This window comes from Pseudorasbora parva, chromosome 10 (assembly GCF_024679245.1).
Source record: "Pseudorasbora parva isolate DD20220531a chromosome 10, ASM2467924v1, whole genome shotgun sequence".
Lineage (NCBI taxonomy): Eukaryota > Metazoa > Chordata > Actinopteri > Cypriniformes > Gobionidae > Pseudorasbora > Pseudorasbora parva.
Window position 1 is genome coordinate 34,927,110 of NC_090181.1, and position 13,947 is coordinate 34,941,056.

General features: G+C 38.8%; 1 protein-coding gene across 1 annotated transcript; it reads left to right on the forward strand.

The window, feature by feature from the left end:
* Nucleotides 1-1,528: 1,528 nt before the first annotated feature.
* On the forward strand, nucleotides 1,529-7,682 carry LOC137091494 (antimicrobial peptide NK-lysin-like). The gene is made up of 4 exons (XM_067455966.1): nucleotides 1,529-1,655; nucleotides 3,409-3,473; nucleotides 6,583-6,678; nucleotides 6,788-7,682. Exons 1-4 carry the CDS (start codon nucleotides 1,613-1,615, stop codon nucleotides 6,950-6,952), a joined length of 369 nt encoding a protein of 122 aa, XP_067312067.1. The 5' UTR covers nucleotides 1,529-1,612; the 3' UTR covers nucleotides 6,953-7,682.
* Nucleotides 7,683-13,947: the final 6,265 nt, after the last annotated feature.

Below are 13,947 nucleotides of genomic sequence, written 5' to 3' on the forward strand. Positions count from 1 at the left end.
ATGAGGGGACACTAACAACAGGTATAGGCCAAACAAGATTATTTTATTGTAAGTCAAAACTAATAACTATAAACAAGGGAAACAGGATAAGGTGTGAACATGTCATAATGTAGAGTGTATGTAAAGTGCATGGATGCATGAATCTGTGTGTGTGAACATGTCTGAGTGGAAACTAAATAAAACTACAAAGGAACAAACAAGACACGATCATACCTGGAGGAGCAAAGAGAGAGAGACAGAGGTTAGTAAGGCAGTTTAAATACTCCCAGAAGCCCAGGTGGCTCCAATCACTAACGAACCTCCTCTGCCTGCAGGAGGCACCGCCCCTGCAAGGCAGGGGAGGGGCCGTGACAGGAGCGAGGCCAAACTGAACCGCCCTGCTCTCTACTGCCACCTGAAAGCTTCAACTATGGGAAGCGGAAATGGATGATGTCGAGTCGTCCATATTTTTTTACGGTCTATGGGCCAGACCGAACTGCTCGACCTAAACATTTTGTGGGCGGGGCTAAGTTTGGCTGGCATCCAGGCTAGTGCTGACTTTAAATCGGAATCATTTTGTGACATGCGCACACAGTTTTTCTGCCGCATTAGAAATGTCGTATCTAAGTGTAATAATCATCTCAGAAAAAATTAATTCTTCTGCCAGGCACAGTTGAATAAAAAATGCCTTGGGCAAACGCTGTCAAAATAAGAGGATGTAGCCGGGCTATTTCTGTGTCATTATTCCAACATTATCTTCATAACTTCTTATGAAACAGAAAGTTTACCCCTCAGAAAAATGAACATTCCTCTCTTGTCAACATTATAGCCTGCGTGGTGAACTCGGTGTGCGCTCTTCAGTGGATGAGGGTGCGTGCTGTATCACGTCATATAAGGTTGCGAGTAATCCGGTCAGGTCGTTTACCTGGTGAAATTTTTCAGTTGATCGGTTCATAAAAAGGTTTATCTCACCCCTCTCAAACCGATTACAATTTCATTCGGTTTGGGTGTTTTTTGTCCGATTGAGGTGCTTATATGGAGCTATATAGACTGTATAAAAATGCGCTATACGGCACTTTAAAAAACGGTTTTATAGTTAGGTTACAGATATTTCACCTCATGTTTGAATTCATATTTGAATATCGAATAAAAAGTGACAGCCCTAGTTTGTAGTTTCAGAAATTACTGTATTGTTTTAAATTAAAGCACTACTATAAACAAAAATACACTGTTTGGAATTTTCCGTTTTATTTTAGGTGTACATTAAAATGTTTCTTCTTTTTTCTGGTAAGATACTTGACAGTAGTTGCCAGATATTTGCTGTGAATATTGGTAGAGTGAGTTTCTTGTCAGTAGCTGGCAGTAAATTACTGTCATTGTACTGTAAGTCTTGCAGTGTGATATTTAAGTACAATAAAAGCAATATAATGTATGATAAATGTATCACACATACAAGAAGATGAAAAAAGTGTCAATGTACATCTTGACGTGTTGAGGGTGTTACTTTTTTTTTTTTTTTTTTTTTGGTCTGTGGTTTCTGGTTGAACAAAAAGACATTTTAAACAGAGTGGCACCAAAGATCTGCAGCACACCATTGGAGAGTTTCACTGAGTCCAGACTTTTGCCAAACAATATGCTGCGAAATATCATCCTGGTCACCCTGCTGATATCTTCAGGTAAAATCAACACAGATATAAATATATTTATATTTCTTTTGTGTGCCTAGCTGGAAAAACAGTATAGACCAGTTTAGAACAGCTTTACGTTCATACAGTTGTTATTACCGTTTAACAGTATTTTAATCAATCAATCAATCAACTTTATTTATATAGCGCTTTTACAATCACGATTGTGTCAAAGCAGCTTCACAGTGTCAAACAGGGTAATATTGCGACAAAATTAGATTTGGCTGTACAGCCGTACTGGAGAAAACAGTGATGTTATCAGCTTATTTTAATTTATCATATAGCGACAATGTTGGCAGATCAGTATTATAGTTTATAGAATTAAATAAGACCTAATTCATATATTTTATTTGTATAATAAGTTGAATAACTTTAATCATATTTTTAGTGTCCCCAACTGAGCAAGCCAAGCCAAAGGCGACAGTGGCAAGGAACCAAAACTCCATCGGGGCATGATGGAGAAAAATAAACCTTGGGAGAAACCAGACTCAGTCGGGGTGCCAGTTCTCCTCTGGCCTATTAACACACCGTGTAAGATTATTATTCTGGCAACCTTACAGGTCGGAAATCATATTAGATCGGATTATTCAAAATTTTCAGGGTATCACGGAAGAGACAGATTTATTTAGGATGGGGCGTCAATTACACAAGAGTATGAATACATGAAAGATCGGAATTATTGCGCCGAAGACGGGTTTTGAGCATGTCGTGCCAGTGAGGCAAATTCGGAGGAGACACCATTTGACACGGCTCAGCAGACACTCCAGGATGCGTTGGTCATGTCCAGGCAGGTCCACCATCCGATCCGGACAGGGCCCAGATCCGGGATAAACCTCGGGATAAACAGAGAGACTAACATTAGCGTAGATGCCACTCTTTTTATGATGTAACGAGTACATCAGGTGTTATGGGAAGTGTTCCCGGTTCCGGCTGACCTAGTTAATGCAGCCTAACAATCAGTCAATTGAATTGAATAATGAAAGTTAAAAATGTTCTATGTGTATGCCATAGTAAAGAGATGTGTTTTTAGTCTAGATTTAAACTGACAGAGTGTGTCTGCTTCCCGAACAATGCTAGGAAGACTATTCCACAATTTAGGAGCTAAATAGGAAAATGATCGACCGCCTGCAGTTGATTTAGATATTCTAGGTATTATCAACTGGCCAGAGTTTTGAGACCGCAATTGACGTGATGGGGTATAATGCGTTAAGAGCTCGCTTAAGTACCGGGGAGCTAAACTATTTAGTGCTTTGTAAGTAATAAGCAAGATTTTAAAATGTATGCGATGTTTAATAGGGAGCCAGTGCAGTGTTGACAGAACTGGACTAATATGATCAAACTTCCTGGTTCTAGTAAGAACTCTAGCTGCTGCATTTTGGACTAGCTGGAGTTTGTTTATTAAGCGAGCAGGGCAACCACCCAGTAGAGCATTACAATAATCTAGCCTTGAGCTCATGAACGCATGTACTAACTGTTCAGCATTTTGCATTGAAAGTATGTGCCGTAATTTAGATATATTTTTAAGATGATAGAATGCGGTTTTACAGATGCTAGAAACGTGGCTTTCAAATGAAAGATTGGTATCAAAGAGCACACCCAGGTTCCTCACTGACGACGAGGGCTTGACAGAGCAGTCATCAAGTGTTAGACAGTATTCTCGGTTACTACTTGTGGAGCTTTTAAGTGCCCACATATTCTGTTCTTGGTTTAGTGTGTTAAATTGATCATTCATTTTTCCTCACAGTTTGTGCTCTTCACTGGGACATGCACAAAGAAGAGTCTAATGGAAATGAAATTGAAGAAAGCTCTGTGAGTTCTCCACAACACTGTTTGTCATGGTTTACCATTTTGTGCTATGATCTTAAAACAGGAAAACTACATGATATTTTTATGATGATGGTAGATTTTGCAACAATAAAATGGCCAATCAGGCAGTATGTATGTATATATTTGTACGCACACGCACACACACACACACACACACACACACACACACACACACACACACACACACACACACACACACACACACACACACACACACACACACACACACACACACACCAATCATGCATAACATTATTACCACCTTCCTTATTTTGTGTTGGTCCCCCTTTGCTGCCAAAACAGCCCTGACCCATTGAGGCATTGAATCCACTAGACCCTTGAAGGTGTGCTGTGGTGTATCTGGCACCAAGATGTTAGCTGCAGATCCTCTTAAGTCCTGTAAGTTGCGAGGTGGGGCCTCCATGGATCAGACTTGTTTGTTCAGCACATCCCACAGATGCTTGATTGGAACACCTAAAAATCGTTGTGCTTGTCAAACCATTCTTGAACCATTTTTGCTTAGTGGGAGGCTGCATTATCCTGCTGAAAGAGGCCACAGCCACCAGGTAATACCGTTTCCAGGAAAGGGTGTACTTGTTCTGCAACAATGCTTAGGTAGGAGGTACGTGCCAATGTAACATCTACATGGATGGCATCATAGATATGTATACGTAGATGCCTCATTCGAACGCTCCAGGCACGTTGACGAGCCGCCATTTTAGAATGGTCAACACACGTCAACACTTCAGATGCTGTCAATCATCACTCGCTTAAAAAAACACGCCTGCGCAGCCTCTGTGAAACTCTGTAAAGCCCGGCGCGATTTAACTTCCCGAAGAAACCTTTCTCAGGTGAGACTTTTGTTAGTTAAGCAATTATAAGGTTTGGATCTACTCAAAAACACGTAACATTTGTTAGTAACAGGCTTCATGGTACCTGAATTTCAATTCCCAGTATTCAAAAACTGGAAAATGTATGTGAAAACAAACATTGACCCTTTGAAAGTGTTTAAATCAAACTAAATGTAATAGTATTTAGAGAAACCGATATATTTCTGCTGTTCTTTTGTCAGCGAGTCTGTTGTCTATTATTGCTGCAATGCTCACGCTGAATTAAAGCCACGGTGCATAGTTCTTGATCAACTTGACCTGATTAACATGAAAGATAACTAATTACACCATAAAATCATGTAGTGCAGTGTTCCGTGTGTTTCACAATTACCACATAGCATTCAGCGCTGTGAAATAAATAATAACATACACAAAACACATCACTGCCAGATTATGCCCAAACTTCCAAGGCCTGTTTAAATGATTAAACTAAGCGTATCTTAACTTTAATGTTACATTTATCAAGTGAACAACTTATATACAGCATATTATATGCATGTGTGTTTGGGAATGGGGCATTTGCAGCAGATATATGCTGCACATCATAAATCAAAGCTCATTTTGGAGTAGAACACCGACGGCAAATGTGACAGAATGGACGATATTATAGTCTGTATTTGTAATATACGTTTCTGGTTACAGTGATCAGCGAGACAAGCACTGCCAGAATGCACAACGGACGGGCACTGGGTGCGTGCACCTCCTGCTCTTCATTTGCACTGCTTCTGCCTTCTGCCCTGTCAACCATAGCTTGAGCGTGCAGTGTGACATTTGAATGGTCACAAAGCACGTTCGCAACCGCCTTCGACCGTTCTAAAATGGCAGACGGCTAACGTATAGTGGCCCATAGAAACAGTCGCTAATGAGGTACATATACATATCCATGGATGGCATGACCCAAGGTTTCCCAGCAGAACATTGCCCAAAGCATCACACTGCGCCCGCTGCCTTCCCTTTTTCCCATAGTGCACACTGGTGCCATGTGTAACACACATTCCCCAGGTAAGCGACGTACACACACCCGGCCATCCATGTGATGTAAAAGAAAATGTGATTAATCAGACTAGGTCACCTTCTTCTGTTGCTCCATGGTCCAGTTCTGATGCTTGTGCCCACTGTTGGCGCTTTCAGGCGGTGTGGGTCAGCATGGGCACCCTAACTGGTCTGCAGCTATGCAGCCCCATACGCATCAAACTGTGAAGAACTGTGTATTCTGACACCTTTCTATCAGAACCAGCATTAATTTCTTGAGCGATTTGAGCTACAGTAGCTTGTCTGTTTGATCAGACTACACGGGCCAGCCTTCGCTCCCCATGTGTGTCAGTGAGCCTTGGCCACCCATGACCTTGTCGCTGGTTCACCATTGTTCCGTCTTTGGACCACTTTTGATACATACTAACCACTGCAGACCCTGAACACCCCACAAGAGCTGCAGTTTTGGAGATGCTCTGACCCAGTCGTCTAGCCATCACAATTTGGCCCTCGTCAAACTTGCTCAAATCCTTACCTCTGCCCATTTTCCTGCTTCTAAGACATCAACTTTGAGGACAACATTTTCACTTGCTGCCTAATATACCCCACCCACTAACAGGTGCCATGAAGAGATGATCAGTGTTATTCACTTCACTTGTCAAAATGTTATGCCTGATTGTTGTATATATATTTAATTTAATTTCAGTATATGGCAAAGACATAGTGATCAATATCAGTCTTATGAAGCCATATACCGAAATGAAATGTTTGCATTTCATTTCAATCATCCAATTGAGATATTCAAATAACTATAAGGTACTTTGCAACTACATGTTAACTAACTCAGAGTATTAGCAGACCATAGTAGACCATTAAGGTTAGGCGGTTTGGGTTAGTTGAATTAGTTAGTTTCAAAGTTACTTCTAGTCAGTAGATTGTCTGTTGGTAGAGCCTCACAATGAAGTGTTAGCAGATATTAAGCAGACAGTCTACTAATACTTTAAGGACTGCTAGATGACATGTAGTTGCAAAGTAATTTAAAGTTAGTTGAATGTCTAAAGTAAAGTGGACCATCAAAATAAAGTGTTAACAATGAAACTTGCAAAAAGTGTTTGCAAGATGCAAAGCTCAACAGTTGTTTTGAAACAGCTAGTCATGTTAGATTTAAAATGCTTCTAACAGTCATATTTAAACTACTGACTCTAAAATCCAGTATGTTGTCTTGTTAGGGTGATATACCAACAGAAGAACTCCCTGGCATGTGCTGGGCTTGCAAGTGGGCCATGAACAAGTTGAAAAAACAGATCTCCAATGGCACAACTAAGGTTGGTACAAGTATTATTTTTATACACAAATTATTAAAATACAGAAAGTACAGTATTATAGATTATTTAAAGACTAGTGGCTAAGAGTATGCTTGTCACTTTCCTAAAGGAGGACATTAAAAAGAAGCTGTCGATGGTCTGTGATGAGATCGGGTTCCTAAAGTTTCTGTGTAGGAAGTTTGTGAACACGTACATGGATACTCTGGTCGAAGAACTTTCAACTACTGACAATGCCAGAACCATCTGTGTCAACATTAGTGTTTGCAAAAAATAGGCATGAAGAAAAAGGGTTAATTAATCTAAAACTGAAAATTCGTTCATCAATTACCTACTCTCATCTCGTTCCAAACTGGTAAAACTTTTGTCCATCTTCAAAACACAAGTCTGAGAGATTTTTATCCATTCACTGAAAGTCAGGCATGCTTGAGATTCAGTTTATTATATTTGACTTCTCTATGTTCATGTGTAAAAAGCTAATATTTAATCTGTTCATCATTTAAAGAGATTGAGTCTCTTCTGAAGAATTGGAGTAAACCGCTCAATTCATGTGGTTTTCTTTTACTTTATCTCTTTATGAAAGTTTTGATGTGTCAGTTTTGGCTTAATAGACTTTAGATGGAGGGACAGAAAGCTTTCAGAAGTCTAATATGGTTTGAAACAACATGATGGTGAATAATTAAAAGACAGAATTTTCATTTTTGGGTGAAATATCCCTTTATTGCCCTTAAGAATCAAAGTTTAAAATTCATATTTTTGCTGATAAATTTAAGAAATGCAAAAAATTATTTGTGTTTGCTTCTGAGTGTTTGCTTTAGCTGGAAATGATGATATTCTGCAGAGTGCACTAGAGTTAATGGTGTGATTATTGTGGTTTTGAATATCACAGGTTATTTTTGCACATTTGTCACACACCACAGCAATCAAGTGGAAAATAAACATGTGAAAAGCATACTTGTTTTGTGATGTCTTTTCCTATTTTCGGAAATAAAGCATGCTTAACTTTGTATTTTAATGGTCCATCAGCACCACACCACATACATTGATATCTCATGCCCATTTTAAACTCATAATTTCTTGAATTTCACAAATAAAGACAATTTGCAGGAAGACTAAATGGAATAAAATGGGTTTGAGTCACAAGTATAAACAAACATATGTGTCCATACAAATAATTACAATAAAAAATACATAATGACTTCATATATGCTACAATTAGAGCATATTTACAGACAAATGTTTTCAAACATTCACCCATTAATGGTTAACCTTGTGCAACAGAAACAATACTAGCAAAGGTTTTATTTAGAGTAAAGGTTACAGTCTGAAATAGTTTATTGCGAGGCTGCAGTGACGCTCAGCATGCATTTGGAGTTGCGAGACAAGACGTGCACATGTTCTGATCTCCGTCTCCAGCTCTGCTGCAGTGCATCCTGGTCCAGCTTATTCAGACTCTGGGAGCACAAACGCAGGTCTCGGATGTGATCAGACAGACTGTCCAAACAGACATCACCCAGAGGTCCTGACACCTGACAGCCTGTCACGAAGAACGAACTTTAAATGTTAAAGTACACATACTGTGAACTACACAATAAAGCCACATTTACAGACAACAGAAATCATTTAGGTTTGTTAAGATGGTATAGTGACACTTGCAGCACATGTTAACATAAAGCACACACTTTATGTAAACAAGCTTCTCAAACTGTATTCCCTGAGATATTGCAAGATGCAAGATTATGATCTAAATGCAACATCATAAAAAAATGATGAATGGGAAACAGTGTGAAAAAAGCGTCATCGTTCTGAGTGAATTTTCATGATATGAAGCAGCAATATATACACATTTTGCAGTAAACCTATTATAAGGACAAGACCCTTAAATCCCCTTCGACGTTAACCATCTTGCTCGCGTATATTTCGCTGTTCTGGGGTTTGAACCTACAACCTTTACGTTATCAGCCCATATCTTTAACCAATAAACCACTGGCGAGATCCAAAAGCAAATACAATATAAAAGGATTATTTATACCTCTGAGCAGATGAAATGCTGGCAATCAAACCTGAATATCACTAAAAAGCAGCTGGGGAAAAGAAGATACCTTGAAGGTTGAGATGGGTCAAAGGTCGCTGGGCCTCCATGAGGGCTTTAAGGAGACATTGAAGGTCACTAAAGGATTGGCAGACAGGTCTAAAGACACCACAGAAGGACAAACAGGAAGACACAAAAACAACCAATGATCATTATTGAGAATTTGTTATAAATATGTAATATTTACAATAATTATTATTATTGTAAAGAGCTGTAAACTGAAACAAGGATATAATTGATGTATTAACATTTAAGTACAGTAACAGAAGAGCTGAATGACTCACCTAGCGAGCAAGAGGACGCTGTGATCCGAAAGGCCATTTCCAGACAGATTTAAGTGTGTGAGAGTGATTTTTAAGCCAAATACAATCATTTGGATTATGCAACATTATGCAAAAATCATGAATGTTTCTGTGTTTCACCGAACTAAAATATGCTGTATTTTGCTTCAATATACTAGCGTGTCTATCATCTTTGCTTGTTTGTTCATTTGCATTATTATTACTATTATTATTATTATTATCCTGAAACATCTAAACCACAACCAGCGCTTGTTTCGTCGCATCGGCTCCCAAAGTCTGTCCAAAAAGTTAGATAACACACTTACAGTGTTGGGGTAACGCATTACAAGTAACATTACAAGTAAATCAGATTACTTTTTCTAGTAACTAGTAAAGTAATGCATTACTTTTAAAATGTACATCGAAATAGAGTTATGCAAATGTTCTCCCGTTTATTGACTGATGCTCTCTTGTCCCCATGTTAAGAGAAATTGCAGAGGCGTTGTGTGTAAACATGATAGTTATTGTAGTTCTAGACTAATGTGAGCATTTACTCATCTAAATTGCACAAAAAAAAAAGATTCAATATTCCTCAAAGAATGCAAAATCATAATAATATGCAAACCTCCAATCAGTGATTTGTACTCGAGACTCGGACTCGTACACACCACATATATTTAGCTAGCTAATCCATTGCAATGTATTTAGCTATAACTATCAGTATAAGTTACCAAAGCAGCCGTCTGTTATATGCTATTTCATTTTTCAATAGTGTCTGTAATTGCCAATGACAAAAGTATTCACATCGGGGGTTTTTTTTCTTTCTAAATTAATCTGACTTTTGAACTAATTGTGTAAATGAACGATTTAAGTAGCTCACTCATTAAAACAGTGAATCGCTGCCGTTTCACTGCGTCATCAGAAATAACACACACATAATTTCCCAATATGCTTACAAAATCTTTTAATAATCCTTTAATAAAGGTTGTCGAATCTCAAAAAATGTTCATTGTATTAACTCAAAATTTTAATTTCAATGAACTCAAAATTTGAAGGCAACCAGGTAACTTTTTTTCTAAACAAACGCCTACTGCAAACCCCACAAGAGGCGCGAGGTTTCAAACCACTTTTATCCGGAAGCGATACTCAGCAGAGGTGAGAGTAAGTCACACGTGCAAGTCACAAGCAAGTCTCAAGTCTTAACCTTCAAGTCGCAAGCAAGTCCAAGTCATTTATTGTGACAATCAAGTCAAGTCAAGTCAAGTCACTGCTTTATGTCAAGCAAGTCACTGGCAAGTCATACAAATGTTTGATGATTTAACTAAATTTATATATTAAAATTAGCTACAACTAGCTTTATAACCGTTTTCATCTTTATTTGAGGTTTGAAAACAAACCCGGAAGAGAAGACAATGCTGAATACAGGTCCTTCTAAAAAAATTAGCATATAGTATATATATATTCCTCATTATTAGTGCCTGCACGGATCGAATGAGGAATCTATGTAAATACTTCTATGATTGCACCGGCTCTCTCTGATCTCGTCTCGACTCAGACTCGACCCTTTTTTAACTCTGTCTCGACTCTGACTCAACCCTCTCTGAACTCGGACTCGAATGAGCTGGTCTCGACTACAACACTGCCTCCAATAATGAAATGTTAAATTAAAAAAATAAAATAAAATTATAAGCATTTAATCTCACTTTGTTGACCAATGAGACTGAACTTATATGATTCAGTTAAACTATATCAAACATGACTTTAGATTTTTTATTGATAAAGTGTTAAAAAAAAAAAGTCCTATTTTTTCATTATCCAGAATGACAACGCAGCTAAAAGTTTTGTTCAAGATGAGAAGTCTACTGTACAGACTTGAATATGCTTTTCCTGTTATTTAAATTTTGGTGTGAGTGTCTTTTTTTGTCCAAAAATAGAACTTTTTTGTTAGAAAAAAACAACAACACACGTTGCAAGCAGCGGGGCGAGGGACCGCGAGAGCCGGCCGGTGATGAGTGCTAATGAGTGCCAGCTGTGCGACACACCGGTCTCGTCTCGCGGCGGAGTGATGGGAGCATAAAAGGAGAAGCGAAGGAAGCGGAAGACAAGAGAAGACCAGGCCTGGATTTTATGTTATGTTTTGTTTAAGTTTTGTTGTGTGTGTGTGTGGGAAGTCATCCATGAGGGGCTGCCCGCGGTTTACTTTCGTTTTGTTTATTTATTTTGAAATTTAAAATTTTGTTGAATATTCGCCGGTTCCCGCCTCCTTCCTTCCATCAACGAACTTCGTTACAACACAAAAGCAAACAAGTAACATAAAACATTACTTTTCTTAAAAAGTAAGTAACACAATTAGTTACTTTTTAAAGGAGTAACTCAATATTGTATTGCATTACTCAAAGTAACTTTCCCCAGCACTGCACACTCCCAGTGGCGTAACTTTGTTTTAGTTGGCGTAACTTTGTTTTACAATGTTATATCAGATGTAAAATATGTAGGCTACAATAACAATTGCAGAAAAAATTGTATTAAGATGTCTGGAAATCAATTAAATAGTTAATTTATTGATATAGATCTGGTTTAATTATTGCATCTAAACACAATATAGCGTTGTGCCAAGAATTTTCACGTGAATAAAGGCATATAGATTTGCACACTTTGCTTATAATCCCTGGTCTAGTCTGTTAAACTGGTTAGAAGTTCTCGTTTCTAATCTGCCCTCGTAGCCTATTTTTTTCTCTCATCAAAACCGAATATCATCAGTACATCAAGAGCAGGGACAGTTTTTGTGCATTTTGTTTCGTGATCTGACCGAAACAAATAAAAAGTCTCTGCAACGGCGTTAAGCGTTAGAGTAAAGCGCTCGTCTGTGTGAAGACTGCATGAGCCACGAGAGAAATCTGCACCACTGATAACAGCGGCAACAAGTGCCAGATCGCCTCTTATTTAACAGACGAACCAAATAATACTCTTCTAGTTAACCAGAGATGTTTTGTTTGTATTAGGGTCATCCGTGAAGCAAGATGTTTTAAAAAAAGTGGTGGGGACATGTCCCACCCGTCCCACCCGTAAATTACGCCTATGCACACTCCTAATATGTTATTTAGTGATTGCTATAACCTTTAATCTTGTCACATTTGTAATATATTAGTTACTTGGCCTATACTGTAATGAAACAGTGTTTGTTTTTGGCTTGGAATTCCAACCAAAAACTTTGCTACCGAAGGAGTAGAGGTGCTAGATAACAATTAGACATTAGATCTGAATTATCATAGTAACACAAATGCTTTTACTAATTGATGACAACCTCGGGCAGCAGGCACAGCAGATTCAGCCATTAGTGTCTCCTCTGAATTTGCTTCACTGACACGTCATCCTCAATAAACCCGTCTTCGGCATGATGACTCCGATCATTCGAACATTCATATTTAATAATTGTTTACTCGACATGTCATCCTAAATAAACCTGTCTTCGTTGGGTGACTCCGATCCTTTGAATATTCCTATTTTTGTTTAATCGACGTGTCATCCTCAATATACCCGTCTCTTGCGTGATACCTCAAACTTTCGAATATTTCAATCTAATATGATTTCTGACCTGTTGGTTGGCAGAATAATAATCATACAGTTTTAAAAGTCCAGAGGAGAACTGGCACGCCGACTGAGCCTGGTTTCTCCCAAGGTTCATTCTTCTCCATCATGCCCTGATGGAGTTTCGGTTCCTTGCCACTGTTGCTTTTGGCTTGGCTTGCTCAGTTGGGGACACTAAAATTTTGATCTAAGTTTTCAACTAAATATCCAAATAAAATTATTTTCTAAATTAACTGTATCAACCATATCACTGATCTACCCACACTGTCTCTATATAATATTTCATTTGCATCTGTAACATGACTTAATTGATGCACTGGCTTGCATTTGTTGTTCTCGGTTGACTCGGCTGTCAGCTGTGCTGCTATTGCTCAATTTGTGACTTACCAGATATCAGAATTTCTGGTAATACTGACACATTCTGACTTCAGTATTGTGATGGCTCCTTGCAGCTTCCCTGGACTTAGGAACCCTCGTTTTTTTTAACCTAGGGTCCAGCAATGATTCCATTTGTAATGGCTCCATTGTAAGGAGGACAAAAAGGTTTGCTTAGTGTTGGGTCTTGCGTCTCTCAACTTTCTCTTCACAATATCCCACAGATTCTCTATGGGGCTCAGGTCAGGAGAGTTGGCAGGCCAATTGAGCACAGTAATATCATGGTCAGTAAACCATTTACCAGTGGTTTTGGCACTGTGAGCAGGTGCCAGGTCGTGCTGAAAAACAAAATCTTCATCTCCATAAAGCTTTTCAGCAAATGGAAGCATGAAGTGCTCCAAAATCTCCTGATAGCTAGCTGCATTGACCCTGCCCTTGATAAAACACAGTGGACCAACACCAGCTGCTGACATGGCACCCCAGACCATCACTGACTGTGGGTACTTGACATCTGTAACATGACTTAATTGATGCACTGGCTTGCATTTGTTGTTCTTGGTTCACTTGGGTGTCAGCTGTTGTTTACTATTGCTCAACTTGTGACTTACCAGATCAACTCGTTTTTTTTAACCTAGGGTCCAGCAATGATTCCATTTGTAATGGCTCCATTGTAAGGAGGACAAAAAGTAGTAGTAGTATATATATATACTACTACTAATAGTTTCTACGTACAACCAACACCTCAACACCAATGCAAACGCCTACTGCAAACCCCACAAGAGGCGCGAGGTTTCAAACCACTTTTATCCGGAAGCGATACTCAGCAGAGGTGAGAGTAAGTCACACGTGCAAGTCACAAGCAAGTCTCAAGTCTTAACCATCAAGTCGCAAGCAAGTCCAAGTCATTTATTGTGACAATCAAGTCAAGTCAAGTCA